We start from the raw sequence: 15,078 nt of genomic DNA, 5'->3' as shown, positions 1-15,078 counted from the left end.
CTTTCAGCTACAACACCTAGAAATCAGATAGGGGACGTGCCATGGATCATAAAGACCCCCCGGATCCTAGACGAAGAAGAGGACTTTTTTCTGGATTCAGTAATCAAAACTTGTTTGGGGCCTTATCCCAAAGTCGGCAACCGCCATCTCATCAGCAATCGTCGCTTGTCGAAATCAAATCCAATCACCGCCGCTAATGCTCGCCAGACATGCAAGATCTGGGAGATGAGTTCATTTTGGTTGCCACTTCATACAACGGACAGCCTGGGAAGCCGGGCCGCCTTCCTCCGTCGACGTCCACTAAGATTTTGATGGATGACAGCGCCCACCCGATCGGCAGCTTCACACATTGAGTTATCGCGGGGTCTATCTCTATCTACCCGTACAAGACGCTTTTGGATATGCATTAAATATGAGATGGATGTCGTTGACTTGGGACGTTCCGATGGCTTAAGTGACAGCCGAATTGTTGTAGTTGCTGCAGATGATACACCTACCTATCCACCTACCTGAGCACAATCTCGCTCTCTCTCTCTCTGGTCCCCACTTCATCTCCATCTCATGGATTCCTCGCTCCTCTTTTATGGTTCGTAACTGTAGTCGATTAAAATTCCTCAAAAATGTTGAATGTTAATCGCTCATTGTTTAAGGGGGCGCACAAAATTAAATTGTTTGCTTTTTGCGAATTTGACATATAGCAGATGTTGCTGTTGTCGCTGTCGCCTTTCAAGCTGCCGCCGCCGCCGCCGCCAAGAACTGAGTGCATTTTGAATGTACTCGTACTCGTAGTTTCTGCTGTGGTTGCTGCATTTTTAATTGCATTCCCCGCCCGCCGATGCCGATGGCAATCAAACAAAGACAAGTTAATTAAAACCTCGCCTAGAGCGGGGGAGATATTACAGCTCCTAGGATACAGTCCCAAAGATGGAGAACACTGCCTGCACTTCCATATAAAATTGTTTTATACAAGAATCGTTTCACAAAAAAAGACTGAATGTTTGTTAAAAGTTAGCATTGAACCAATTGTGGAAGGAATGTTAAAGATTGAGTGGTTTGGAGGTGTCAGTATTCGCCGTTTCCATACTGTTTGATCTTGAGCAGGTCGCAGGAGAACTGGAAGAACTGCTCGCACTTGGCTGGTTTCTTGGCGTCGGGATGGAAGGGACCCTTGCCGCCGTTGCTCAGATAGGTGCCCCCCTGGCCCTCGATCGAGGGATCTATGGCCGCAAACACGACCGTGCGGGAACCCCGCTCCGGCGTCTTGAAGAAGAGCTTCTTGAACATTGGCACCGATGTGGTGGCCGAGTGCTCGAACAGATCCGTGTCCACAATGCCCGGATGCACCACATTCACCTGTACGTGCGACTTCTCTGCATCGAGCAGTGTTTGCAGGTGGCGGGTGTACAGGATCTGAGCCAGTTTTGACTGGCTGTAGGCAGCTCCCGGATAGTATTGCTTGCTGTGGAGGACAAAAAAAACACCATGTGAGTGGACATCCAGCAAGTTTGGTATGATTCACTCACTTTCCGTTGATGTCCTTGTAGTTGATGCGTCCAATGAGGTTTACGCAGGAGCTCACATTGACGATCCTCGCATTCTTCCCCTCCTTGCCCGCCGCCTTCAGTCGGGGCAGCAGCAGGTGACTGAGCAGGAAGTGGCCCAAGTAGTTCGTGGCAAAGTGCGACTCGTAGCCATCGGCGGTGAGCCTGAAGGGGGCGAACATAATGCCGGCATTGTTCAGCAGCAGATCGACCTTAGTGTACCGTTCCTTGATGCGCTGGGCGAAGGCCTGAACTGATTTCAGATCGCCCACGTCGAGCTGTTCGCAGATCAGCTTGCCCTTGGTCGCTTTCAGATCGACTATAGCTCCGACGGCGGCTTCGGCGCTTTTGGGATCGCGAACACCTGTATATGATATAAATTAATACAATTATTGAGGATGGAAATGGAGTCCAGAGTCTTTTCTAACGCTTTTTTAAGGAGAAAATTATTTTATTCCTTGAATGAATACATTATTGGTCCCACCCTGGTCCCTGGTCACCCTCCTGGGCCACCCCCCGCATGCATTGTAAGGCCACCTTGGAATCTGTTGCAACCAAACTCTTCTAGTCTGCCATGATAGAACTCTATCTCTTTCTTTCGAGCTAAATTCGACCAATCTCTTCTTCTACCCGAAATTGGACATGTAAAAAAGGTCTAAGATTCAACAAAGAAATTCTACACGGTAACTACACAGGGGAGACACCTAGCGACGAAACATGTAGTGTAGATTTCATGTATCATGTAAGAAGTAAATTTACCGACCAACACCCGCGATCAGCTGTCGCGATTTATCGGAGCACTGTCATCTCAATTGGATTTGTGGGGCCGATTTTCCGTGACCGCCCTGCCTCAGCCCCCAGACCAATCTCATGGGGTTTGTACTTTGTATTCCATCAACGGCGATCTGGGATCCGATCGTGATCGGAGTTGGGAGTTGATAAGGTAGATAAAGAACTGATGAGCATGTGTCACGTTTTGCCGAGCGGATGGACAAGGCTGGGGACAGTCTTTCGATTTATTTTCTCCTTTGGAATTGTCCATTCCACGCACGTGCATTGTTGTCGCATTAAATGTTTTCAGAATATATAATTATCCACTCGAAACCATCTGATTAATGGTCATGTCTAGCAGCAGTTCCCATCCTACTGGGCACAAAGATCGAATTGGTCAACACTTACCCATGACGACAGTCATGTCGCAGGCCAGCAGCTTCTCCACAATCCGCAGTCCGATGCCGCGGTTGCCTCCGGTGATGACAGCGATGCGGTCCGGCTGCTTATAAAGTGCTTAAATGGATAATGTTCACAATTAATTTCAGTTTGATAAGCATCTAAATATTAAGATTATCACTGCTTACCCACACGATCTCGCGCCGCATACTGAGCGTCGTGGATGAGGCCCACAATGCCCAAATACTGATACCGGAACTCCGTCTTCCACTCGAACCATGACTTGGGGAACTCCTTGGTCGTCTTCGAGAAGAGGAAGCCACACAGCAGCAGGCCCACGAAGAAGAGCCAAAACAACGCGATCAGCATGTTTCCTAAGGGAAAGAATTTCCTGATAACGATTAGAAGAGCTACGTCTGCGAGCAAAGGTCGTGGTGGCGATGATAAGTAGAGCCATGTCGGCTTGCCACACGGCCGATTTCCCATTAGCCAGTGCCATTACTAGGGCAATTATCAATATTGACGAGTCAATTCGACTCGAGTGCACTTTGCGAAACTCTTAACCTGAGTCAGCAACAATTTCACGAGCCATACGGTAAGGTAAGGGTATATCTATCTGCTATGAGAGTGAGTTTTCTTGTGAGGCATATTTTTGTCTTTATCTTCATTCTTTGCGATCCACAAATTGTGTTTGGAAATTAATACTTAATCGATTGGTGGTAGATAATAATGACAGCCAGAGTACCCAACCTTCTTTGTAGCTCTCTTGCTGCTTTTTCACCTGGGCTTTGTCATATTTGCCGAGCAATTGGGCACGATTTGTTAGTTCTGTACATCAATGGAGCCCGACTCATTGCATCTTTTCATCTTTACAGGTATAGGTACGAGTATATATTTTTGTGTCTTAATATTTACGATGCAAGTTGCACTTTGACTGCAGTTAGGCGACAGGCGTAATTGTTAAGCCAGGTGGGAGCGCAATTAAATTAATTAGTGATAGCTAGAGAGATACTATAGTATTTACTCGTAATGCCAGGGACTTTGCCGCAGGTAGAAGGTAGAGCATCGGTGAGAGAACCGAACTGTCTTTGTCTGCGATTGTGTGTGTGAATGCTCGTAAAATGCAAATTAAAAAACCAAACAGCGGTAACAGAAACAACAAAGAATAAAAGTTGAAGAACCCGCGCCAGAGCCAGACACAGAGCCAAAGCCAAAGCCAAAGCTAGCTGTAGAGATAGCCAATGATCGGGGCCAAAAGAGTGAATACTCGTATGGGGCCAGAGCCGAAAAAAGAAGCGCTAAGCAGAGGGGGCCCATCGACCTGTCTACGTATGACTCTGACTCTCTACGAACGTGCGTCTCTGGTTGTCGACTCTTTCCCTGACTTCCGTCAACAAAACGCAAAAGCTTAGCAGTTTTATTGTTGCTGTTTCTGCTTTTAATTTGGTTGCAACTTGGATTGTTAACTTTCTATTTCCTTGGTTGCTAATGCCGTGGCCGTTGCCGTTCCCTCTGCGGTTCACGTAGTGTCTTCTCTGTCGAAACTAAAGGAAGTGCACTTGCCTAGTAAATAGCGAAACGTGTCTATGCTAATATTGACACCCTTTTATTCAATTAAAGGTTGGGTTTGGCTGCCTTGAAGATTTCAATTTCTATCAACCGATTTCGAGAACCGGTTTCCGCACTGGCCCTTGGAGTCAACCGCACCGCGAGAAATTCAAAAGCGAACTGTGAGCTTTAAATGCGCGCCTTTCCGTATAGAACTTGATTCGTCTGTCACCTTATATTTTTGGTGGGCCCACAACAGGTGTATATGTAGGTGCCGGCTGCTGGGGCCGCAAAACAGCTGATGACAGGTCTTAATCCGGGTCCCCACTGACCCCTGGTTGAAGCCGATGTTCTTACCCCAATAAATACTCAGCAAAGCACTTAAAAAACGACAGTTTAATTGAAAAACGTAAAAAAAACAACGAACAAAATTCCGCAAACTTCGATCAGATTTATCGATAAGATATACGGTCTTACACCTCAAAAATATACCAAAATATACCGCCTCATTTTCAAAATATACCGTAAACATACTGACGAATGCAAGTTCTATTTTACATATTCCTCGTTTTTGATATTCCGACGAATATTACTAGCTATATAGAACATTTAGCACTTCCCACATAATTTTATACTATTGATGAATCAATTTTCTACACAATTGGTTACTTTTTAGTCCTTGCTTTTATTGGATTTTGACTAAAACAAGGTTTAAACAAAATAGTTCAACAAAACATCAGTCGCAATGTTGCTGGTATTTGAAGACATGATGCGTGTATAGGCCTTTGTGCACCCTATTTCTTTAATTTTATATGAAGATCAAACGTAATTTATTAAGACCTTTTCTCAAATTGATATTCTTTAGACATATTCAAGTACATTAATTGTATCTTGTATATCTTTATGTCGATCCTGATACCTACTGAGCCTTGGAAGACAAACATTTTCTCAGTTCTATAACATCCATTTCCCCCAGGGTATGTGTGCATGGAATTAGCAACATGTTTGTGTATAGAACATTAAGCCATGCCCACTCAATTTTGTACGATTGATGAATCAATTCTATACATGATTGGCCTATTCGAAATACTTGCTTTTATTGGATTTCTATATAAAATTTAAAATTAAATTAATAGATTTGAAATTGACATGAGAGCGCGGCGAAAACCAGTATTTCTACAGTATGACCCTCAGAACAGCACCGAAACATACCGCCTCATTTTCAAAATATACCGTAAATATACTTACGAATTCAAGTTCTGATATACATATTCCTCGTTTTTGATATTCCGCCAAATATTACTAGCTATATAGAACATTTAGCCATGTCCACAAAATTGTATCCAATTAACTAACCTATTTTCTACTTGACGGGCTTATTTTAAATACTTGCCTTTGACTGTTTTTGCCTTAATTTTTGCTCCTCAAAAACCATATTGCGTCTCGTATGATGAAAAAGCCGAACTTAGCCCACTTAAGCCCCTCTATTTAGATAGTTCAACTACTTGAGGTGAATGGCGGAAAATATTGAAAACCTTCCTCGATTTTGATATTCCGTCGAATATTACAAGCTAGATAGAACAATTAGCCATGCCCACATAGTTTTATACGATTGATATTGAGCCTTCAAAAAAGACGTTTTTTTGCTAGCTGATTTGAATTTATTTATTGAACGGAAATTTTGTACGGTGCATTTAAAGTGTAACGAAAAAGATATTATTACAATTTAAGTTATACATATTCGATACCAGCTATTAACTAATTTTTGTCTTTATATAAGTATTTTTGTTTACGTTTAGTAAGAACGAAACGGAAGCTGAAGCTAGGCAAAAATCGAAATCTAAATGTAATTTTCATACAAGTGTTTTTTTTTTCATTTGATTAAGTTTCGGTTAACTCATACGATTGGCGTTTTTAGATATATGTAGTGTCTTTGTGTGTGCAAGTGGGTGTTCAGGGTGTATACATTGATATATGTGGGGTGTGTTTAGGTGCTACTAAAAGAATATTACTGTGTGGAAAGGATAAAGTATTTAGATTTGGAACACTAAGTTGCAGCTGCTGTGTCAGGGTCTTTCTCCATCTCTTCGGGACTTGCAGCGACATCCTTAGGCTCCTTTAACCGTCAATTCTCCACGGACATGTTGCCGATGTCGTCGTTGATGGACAGCACCTGGCCGATAAAGTTCTGATCGGTGACCACCTCGGCCAGGGCTTTGCACAGCTCCGTGAGCTCCTGCAACGGCATCTTCAGCTGCGGTGCCAGCTTCCCCAAATGGTGGCTTATGGAGTCTGGTAGCTGTAGGAGGATGGCCATTAGAATGGGGGTTTCCATAATGCATTCGGTCTGAGAGTACGTACCTTGCCTTTGCCCACTTTGAAGCCGCTGAACATGAGCTTCGTCCGCACCCTCTGCTCGTTGGGTCCGTCGTAGAAGATGGTCAGATACGACTCCTGCACGTTGGCCACCAGCGGGAAGTAGATACCCGCATACACCTGGCCCTTGGCATCGCGCGAGAGCAGCGACCGGAAGTTGTACACCAGATTCCGGCGCACGGTCACATCGATGGCCGTGATGTACTCCTGGGCCACGTAGACCAGCGAGGTCTTAAAGCTGCTCTTCTCGCCGCGGATCTCGCGCTCCTTCCACTCCACAAACTTGCCGCTGTGCTGGCTGTACGCGTAGCAGTAGTCCCGCTGCAGATGCGGCTCCTTCGATTGGGTAAACCAGCCTGCAAGGAAGAATCTTAATAATCTGCGATACACTTCTGTGAAGCAGACTTACCAGTGTGTGGATAGCTCTGATCCTTCATTACAGTCACCGCACGACTCACGTGATACCCTGGATCGAGAATCATGACGCCACGACGCTCTCCTATGGCTATGCGCATGGCCACCATTACGTGCTCCTTCTCAACGGCCGCGTTGGCCGAGTTAAGGCCGTACTCTTCGTCCAGCTGAACGTAGTCGTTGCAGTCCATCACCTGCTCCTCGCAGGAGACCACATACAAGTACTGCGCCAGCACCGGGAACATCTGCACCATCCTGGCCATTATTTCAAAGGCCAGCGAGACGCACATGTGGTGGCGACGGTTGATGGGCACGTCGTAGAACTGGAAAAAGCTGCGCAGATCCGAGCGGCGGGTGCGCTTGAAGCTACGGTAGAAGTCCACAAACAGATTGACCGTGTTGTAGTGGGTCTCCTCCAGCATGCGCTGCAGCGTGGTCTCCACAATCCCGTTCAGTTCCTCGTACTGCCACACGTTGTCGAAGATCAGGGTTCCCTTGCCGGCCTCGCCCTCGCCGCTGGTCCAGTCGGGCAGGGGCAGCGGATGACCCAAAGGCCACACTCCGTTGATCTGGTTGTAGGCGCTCAGGTCGTAGCCATCGCCGACGGCCCAATCCGAGCCGAGCGAGTGCTGGTCCTCCGGGAGGAACGGCTGCTGTCTGGCCAGCAGCTGCCGGATGTCGGAGTAGCGCTCCGATCCATCCACCGATGTCAGGTCGGCGGTTGGCAGCCACTGTAGCACCTCGTCATCCTCGTAATCGTCCTCACTCGAAGTGGAGGGCGTTCGTCGGATCGTGCCAGTGCTTCTTGCCTTCCCGGATTGATCATGTGTGAAGGGCGACTTCGTAGTCAGTCCCAATCCACGCACCGCATCCGCCAGATGCTGGTCTTCCTCCTGCTGGGAGTCAGAATCCGAGCCAGTGACGGCGGCGGCCCCCTCCTCGGCAGCATCGACATCCCCATCGACGGGGATCGATGCTGCTCCATCCTGGCCGTGGGCAGCGGCGAGTCAACTTGGCCACTCGGAGCCCCAGCGGCCCACGGAGGGCACGTAGCCACTTTCGCAGTCATTGATTATAGCTTCTAGTTGAATGTTGGCGACTTGTTGCGTTGCGTTGGCGTTTGGATTCAAAGGTTCGGTCGCCTGGATGGCAGCGATGGTGGCTCCAGCTCCAAGACTGTACAGACTAATCCGGCCCTGCGCTCGGTTGAACAGGAGGTCCGGCTCGTCTCCAAATTTCGTTGTTGGTTTAGACTGATCTGTGGGTAAAGAAACGTGGTCGAAACGGAATGTGAGAAAATCTGAGCCTGAACCCTTGACCTAGACCCCTACTTATCGATCGTTCGATCGTTCGATCGTTCAGTGTCTCAAGGGTAACCAATTATCCCAGCAGCCCCTCTCCCAGCAGCCCTTTCGTAATCAGTTTTCCCGCAGGTAGAGTCAAATGGGTTATTAATGAGTCTCGTAGGTAAAGGGATCGTTATCTGTTTGTCTCCCGCTCAATGCTGTTGCCGTGGACGTACAGTCCCGCCTCCCGTCTTCAGTGTGCAATAAACAATTGCCAGACACATAAATGGAGTGGAGTGTACAATGTACACGTACGGACATTGTACAGCCTTATCAACTCGCGGCAGGAAGTGGGCGGGGTTGTTTAGTATGCGCTTAAGTGCTGATAATTCACCAAAGTTAGTGGGAGCTAGCAAAAAAAGACGAATAAAACACTCAGAACTCATAGGGCGGTGCCGGATGGGGCACGTGCCTTGGTCACATTTGCATGCATGTGAATTTGTGAATTTCGCCCCATCTTCGTCATGCGCTAATCTCGCTTGTTTTTCGGTCGCACTTTTTTATGATTAGAGTACATTTTTTGCGTAGTTGATTCTGTGAATTTCTTTGTGTGTAATATGATTCAGTGCGGACACAAAGTTCTGGGCATGTTTATTATACCACGCGAAATTGTTGCTTATTTACAGGTGAATCATGGTCGGACAAATGTGCGAAGGTCTGGGCTGCAGCTTCTCTGGCAGCCTCACGAGATCTGAGAATTCTATTTTATATTCGTGTATTGTAGAGACACTTGATAGCTGCTGATTCGAATGCCCATGCCCATGATTTAGATCAATTTACTTACCCATACAATGGCCTAAAGCCCAATAAACCAGATTGTATTGTGGTTTTCCTTTGTTAGACGTTCCCTCGAACAATCTGTGGTATCACGCGCTGCTTCAGTGGAGTGCCGTTCGCGGCTGTTACTGAGATTCCGCTTAATTTAACACAGCTCAACTGTTGCTCACTAACGGGGGTCTGGGGCAGGCCCCAAACGTTGGGAAATGTAACGAAATAAGGGGTAACGTAACGCGAACTAAAGGCAAACAACTTGTTGAGTTGCTTGGGTTGTTTGCTGTCTTTGAGTTTCTCTGCTTGTTTGCTTGCTTTTTGTTTGGGTTTGCTCTGGTTTTGATTTGATAGATTTGATTTGCTTTTGCTTTTGCCTGTTCAATGCAGGTCCGAGTTTTTTAACGATATTGGCGAATTAATCGACATCGAAGTGAATTTTATTCAACACGTTTTATGCTTAACCTGGCCCACAGATACAGACACTATGTATATCCCTCGGTATAGTATGCACTTGCACTTGGCTATTTTCGTAGCGTAGAGATGACTGCTGGCTGTTCCGTTGGCTATGAAAAACGAAGACCGAATGAGAGTCGAGTGCGGCCCTGCTTCTATATATACAAAAATCCGATCGCAATTGTATTGTTTCCCCCGATTCGACTACGAACTGTGGCCGTAGCTGGCCCAGTTGTTGTTGTTGTAGTTGTTGCCTCGGTATTTGTTTGTTTTCTTTATTCGCGCGCACCAAACCAAACGAACAAAATATTTCAATTTATGACGCAAAAAAGCTTGAAAAATTCCACAAAGCCCTTGGGCCGATAACGGGGGAACGGAACGCGACTTTTGTTTTGCTCCGTAACTTCGTGTCCGAGTGGCTGTGGCTGTGGGGGCGATTGTTATTGTTTTTACACGATAGTTGGGGGCTAGAATCGTGTTGGGATAGGATCGGGACCACGCCTTTCTTCTGCAAAGAGAAAGGTGGAAGAAGCAGGATAATTTATGGAAAATAATCGTATAACTAATCAACTGATGAAACTGTTTACTATGATTATAGCAACTCTTATCTATTGTTTATCCCCTGTCAGCACTTGTTTATGCTCCAGTTTATTTATATAGTTTACGCTGGGTACCGTCACCGGGCCCCTCCCCCCCTCCGTCCTGTTTTATAACTAGTTGAGTGGAAAATTTGCCATTCCATGGGTTGTGTCGCGTGGGTAACCATTGGCAATGGTAAATCTGATTGGACGCCCTCCTCTGGTACAGAAGATGCATTCGATTGATTATGATACGGCAGCATCGATGGGTGGCTCTATGGGGGCTGCTGCCCATTGTAATGCGCATTAGCAACGCCCGCTGGGAGCCAGTGGAGCGGTGGCAACGTGGGTGCCTTGAGAGGCAACTAGTTGTTGCAGGGAGCGGAAAGGACTTGCCCTACAAGTGCTGCAAACTATGTAATAGGTCCCTTAGGTCCCCCTAGCCAACACGTAATTAGTGTCACGAACTAATTGGCAATAGGACGCCAGCTGCCCTTCCATTTATAGATACATATCTTAGTATATATTCTTAGGCCTAGGACGCTGCTCATGCTGATCCCATTTGGTCGAGGCCAGGGCCCCACCAGATAGAACAATGCCACAGCCTTTACACTCTTGTTTACAGTGTGGTGGCATGCCCCCCCCCCCTCCCACTCCCCTCATTTTTATATAGCTGCCATATAGTTGAGATTGTAATTTTTGCGCCGTAATGAAATTGTTCTCTTCTGGTGTTTGCCGAGATGCACATTGTACAAATAAAGACAAACATTTTGTGATGGTGCAATTTGATGAGAGAATTTTGCACTACCCAAGGACGTCCTTGGTGTGGGGTAACTATTTGCACAAACTGTACTCGAAACAGGATAGAATGCTCGCTTAGTCGGTGCGACCCCTACTCCGTTTGGAAACAAATAACAAATAGATAAATTCAGCAAAGTGACATCCATTAGGAGGGCAGCTTATGCATAGACAAACCGATTAAATATGTTTTTATTAATTAACTACCAAATGCGACGCTTAAGCTGTGTCAGGGCTGTGGTGGGGTGACATTTATGAGCCACACAGAAGTTTCTGTTGGACAAAACGGAAGCCAAAGATGGAAAGGTCGCGCAACCGGTGGCGGGCAAATTGGCTACGACAGTTACTTCACGCTTTCTGCATTGACGTCATAGGCAAATGGAAGAAACGAAACGGAAACCTTATCCCAGTTTCCCAACGACGACTTTTCTATCGAAACTAGTTCAATGTCGCTAAACGGTGCCTGACGTCATTGTACATATGTGGCCCACTTCGCTGCCACAGCTTCAAGCCGGCCGGCACTTGGAATGGGTATCAGGTGAGGTTTTTCCTCCCCATTGACCCAGCCCATTCCAGGGGTTGCCTCAGTCCACGTGTCACATGTAGACTGTCTCGCGTCTGTGAATTTGTAAACAAATTCGCATCCGGGGGCACCTACTGTGATGGGCCTTTTACAATCAAAACAACAGCAGACCGACCCAAGCGCAGACGCTGGAATTCTTCCAGATGGACGTGGAAAACGTATGGACTCATTGCCATAGAAACAATGTCCAATTGGGGAACCATAACTCATCAAGTATAAACTTTACCTTAGAACAGATGCAATCTTCCTACTTTTTCTTTATACAAACCGTTCAATTCATGCTTGCACACTATTCTAGAACAGCACTGTAAGCATCGCCCGCAGACAAAAAGTGCATCGCAACGGTTCTTTACACTGAAGGTCAACTAAATGGGCACGCTGCAAACTAAAGGTATACTTTTGGGGATGAAATATGTTTTATTAAGAAATATAATAGTTTAGTATTGGGCGCTATAGTGGGACGGCACTGTATTTGGTATCCTGCTTTTGCGCACTTATGTACATATATCGAATTGCATATTTCTTTGTTGTCTGTTCCTTGGCAACACCCCACTGTTATGGAAAGGAGCCCAAATTGGCCCAGTAGTAAAATCGATAGAGTAACTCCACACACAGTGGTTTGTAGGGGGTGGAAGGGATTTCTTACCCTTTCAACTGGTTCTCTAAGGGAACACAAACACTCGCACTAGAACTGGAATCACACTCGTATGAACACACGCAAAATCAGTCGCCGCCTGCCGGAGGTCGGAGGTCAGGGGGAAAGGTCGAGTCGAGTCCACAGCCTTACAGCTTTTTACTCCAATTGTAGGAACCGTTGTAGAAAAATAAAATCAATATTATCATTTTAGTGTGCATATTGAGGACAGTCATTGCACAACGGTTAAGGCACGATTGCACTTGTCGCAAAGGATTGGATGCAAGTCTTTCAACTAAACTGATGACGAAACTCGGGTCGATTAGTTTTTATGCCTCCTCTTGCGTTTGTGTGGCATTTAAGGTGCGACGGTCGAGAGAATGCGAACTACGCGAAAAGAAGACTCTAGAAACTCGGGGGTATCCTTCGATTAATTCAATTGAGATGGCAGTGCTTCGATAAATCGCGACAGCTGATCGCTGTGGTGGCAGCGATAGCGATATCGATGGTATTATTGATTATAAAATTAAAATTAATATCGATGCTGTTATCGATTGCGGCTTGTTACTATCGATTGGATACAAGTGTGCGCGCCAACGAAAAATTGTTTGAAATGAATTTTCATTCATTCATTCAAAAATTGTTTGAAATGAATTTTCATTCATTCAAGAAAAACCTGCTAGAGTTTCTATATCCTATATTCTTGAATCTACTTTCAAAAATTAAACTTAATATTATTTGAGACAAAAGGCTCGCAGCTTGAAGTTGATCAGCTTTACTTTGTTCAAGTTGTCATTCGAATTTGATTCAATTCTGAAATCCGAAGAGATGTTGTGCGTATAAACATGGTAATGCGGAGTCGGGGCCACATCAACGTCAGAGTTCCACTAATGGTAATGGTAATGATTGTGGCAAATCTGCGACAAGTGTCTGCCAGTTACGGACGCAATGTTGAAAATGGAGCTTCGGGGATATGGCAAAAACGACGGCCAGATCAAGACGAATGGCATGATCCTTCTCCATTGGATTTCAAAAAACCAGTAGTGGACCCCGAGCTCTTGTTCCAACAGCTGGAAGAATTCGATCAATTCGGTGATCCAAAAGTACTGGACAAGGGATACATCTGGGGCCCCAAGCCGAACTCAGCCCAACAGCTGCAGAAGGAACAGAAAAAGAACAAGCTGAAGGACTGGCTAAACCGTTTCCACGAAAATGAAGTGTTAGATGGAGCACGAGGGAACCAGGAAATCGACGACTTGATTACGGGGCCGGTGATGAAGAATTTCAATGAGAAGAAGGACAAGAGCTCGCAGCAGCTCGAGCAGCGTCACCGCCAAATGGAGGCTTTCCAGAATGCTGCTGCCGATCTAGCTTTTGACCGAATGATAAATATCCAGAAAGAACAGGGCAAGGGCGCTAAGACTGTGTTCCTCCCCCTATATCCCTCTGCAAAACCTTCTTTGGCGAGACCCTCTTTGGTAAAAATTGCTCCTGCAAAACCCTTAAATGGAAAAATCCATTTAGCGTCTAAAGCCAAGTGCCAGAAGCCACTGCCATCTTCCCCAGTAACGCCTCGACCAAGCACCTGTCCGGCAACGACTTTTCGGCCACCCACAACCCGCCACACCAAGATGTCCTCTCCCAAACCGTTGGCGCCGCCGTCCAGGCCGAAGTGCAAGCACAGGAAGGGCAAGAAGAAGCCAAAGAAGCTTGGTACTTCCTCAGCATCGAGCATCGAGAAAAGGATCCTGGCCTTGAAGCAGCACGCCCTTTCCATCCTCAAGAACTTGAACTACCTGGAAATGGAGCTGCTCAGCCAATCGCCAGACATCTGCCCTCGTCACCAGTCCCACCAAGGCCCCATTCCGAAGAAGAAAACAAAAACCGGCGAGCGACTGGACAGACCTACCCAGCCGTCCTTGACCCAGTCGAAGCTGCATCGTGGCTTCTTCTTTGGCATTCGACCGGCGAGCACCAAGGAGAGATTGGCAGACTTGGCTGCCTCTCGTGAGGAGGAGCTCAGACTGCAGGTAAAGGTATGGCGTGAGCACCTCCAGCATCTGATGGCCAGAAAGCGGCCCTTCCCAAAGGCAAAGCGGTTCGAGGCAGCCCCAGCAGCAGCCGCTCGCCTAGAGCCCGTCGCGGATACGCAGCTCAATCTGAATTCGCAGCCAACGCCATCTTCAGCAGCTCAGTCCGATTATAGTCCCACCGTTCGCATGCCAGTAGCATCTGACAAAAAGTTCGCCGTTCGAAATTATGAGCTGAATAGCAACAACCGCAATCTTGCCAGAAGGAAAAAGAAGAAGAGAAAGAAGAAGAGAAAGATGGTAGCTCTACTGGCGGATGATACCCCAATGCGAAGTTGAAGTAGCTTTAATTGCATTTTGTTAGTTAATTATCATATATTTCTCAATATTATATTTTAAATTGGCGCCTTTTTTTCTTGGCAAAGGGTCACGCTATGAATACTGCGACCAGTATTTTCACAAGGTTAGTGCTGGGTAAGGTTCATTTTTTCCAGCGGTATATGTATAGTATATTTTGAAAATAATACCCCATATTTCGGTATATTCCTTAGGGTATATTTTATCGAAAAGTCCGCGGTCAAACTGCACAACTCTTCGGGCCGCAAACCAGGGTGACTTTTTCTGGTATTTTTAATACTTATCGGTATTTTTTTAAGGTAAAAATTGAACCGACGGTATATCGGTATATAATGGTATATTTTGTCGATTTCATCAACCCATTCAATTTCATTTTCAACGTTATATAGAAATTAAATCAAAGCATGTATGTAGAACAGGCCAGTTAATTAGGAAATTGATTCATCAATCGTATAAAACTACGTGGGCATGCCTGAATG

The 15,078-nt window shown here is 46.1% G+C and overlaps 3 protein-coding genes across 3 annotated transcripts; 1 reads left to right on the top strand and 2 right to left on the bottom strand.

The window, feature by feature from the left end:
- Positions 1-944: 944 nt before the first annotated feature.
- LOC6592449 (dehydrogenase/reductase SDR family member on chromosome X) lies at positions 945-4,435 on the bottom strand. Its single transcript, XM_002018263.2, has 5 exons — positions 4,275-4,435; positions 2,900-3,085; positions 2,721-2,828; positions 1,524-1,905; positions 945-1,459 (listed from the first exon to the last, which is right to left on the bottom strand). The coding sequence occupies exons 2-5, from the start codon at positions 3,078-3,080 to the stop codon at positions 1,063-1,065; spliced, it is 1,068 nt and encodes a 355-aa protein (XP_002018299.1). The 5' UTR covers positions 3,081-3,085; positions 4,275-4,435; the 3' UTR covers positions 945-1,062.
- A 1,501-nt stretch (positions 4,436-5,936) lies between these two features.
- Positions 5,937-8,050, bottom strand: LOC6592450 (the record flags this gene model as incomplete). The annotated part of the gene is made up of 3 exons (XM_026984990.1): positions 5,937-6,558; positions 6,621-6,991; positions 7,045-8,050. Coding segments are annotated over 3 exons (1,551 nt in total), but the record flags the coding sequence as incomplete, so codon positions are not given.
- A 4,994-nt stretch (positions 8,051-13,044) lies between these two features.
- Positions 13,045-14,616, top strand: LOC6592451. The gene has a single exon (XM_002018265.2). It carries the CDS (start codon positions 13,058-13,060, stop codon positions 14,579-14,581), a length of 1,524 nt encoding a protein of 507 aa, XP_002018301.1. The 5' UTR covers positions 13,045-13,057; the 3' UTR covers positions 14,582-14,616.
- Positions 14,617-15,078: the final 462 nt, after the last annotated feature.

This window comes from Drosophila persimilis, unplaced genomic scaffold (genome assembly GCF_003286085.1).
Source record: "Drosophila persimilis strain 14011-0111.01,24,50 unplaced genomic scaffold, DperRS2 tig00000002-arrow-pilon, whole genome shotgun sequence".
In the NCBI taxonomy this organism is placed as follows: domain Eukaryota; kingdom Metazoa; phylum Arthropoda; class Insecta; order Diptera; family Drosophilidae; genus Drosophila; species Drosophila persimilis.
This window is presented reverse-complemented; position numbering and strand designations above follow the sequence as displayed.

What these genes read in the sequence shown, in the direction of transcription:
- LOC6592449 (XM_002018263.2), bottom strand. Translation starts at nt 3,080, where the DNA reads ATGCTGATCGCGTTGTTTTGGCTCTTCTTCGTGGGCCTGCTGCTGTGT. An exon ending in CGACATGACTGTCGTCATGG is followed by an intron (nt 1,906 to 2,720) that starts GTAAGTGTTGAC and finishes TATCATATACAG; the next exon opens with GTGTTCGCGATCCCAAAAGC. An exon ending in TACAAGGACATCAACGGAAA is followed by an intron (nt 1,460 to 1,523) that starts GTGAGTGAATCA and finishes TGTCCTCCACAG; the next exon opens with CAAGCAATACTATCCGGGAG.
- LOC6592451 (XM_002018265.2), top strand. Translation starts at nt 13,058, where the DNA reads ATGGTAATGCGGAGTCGGGGCCACATCAACGTCAGAGTTCCACTAATG.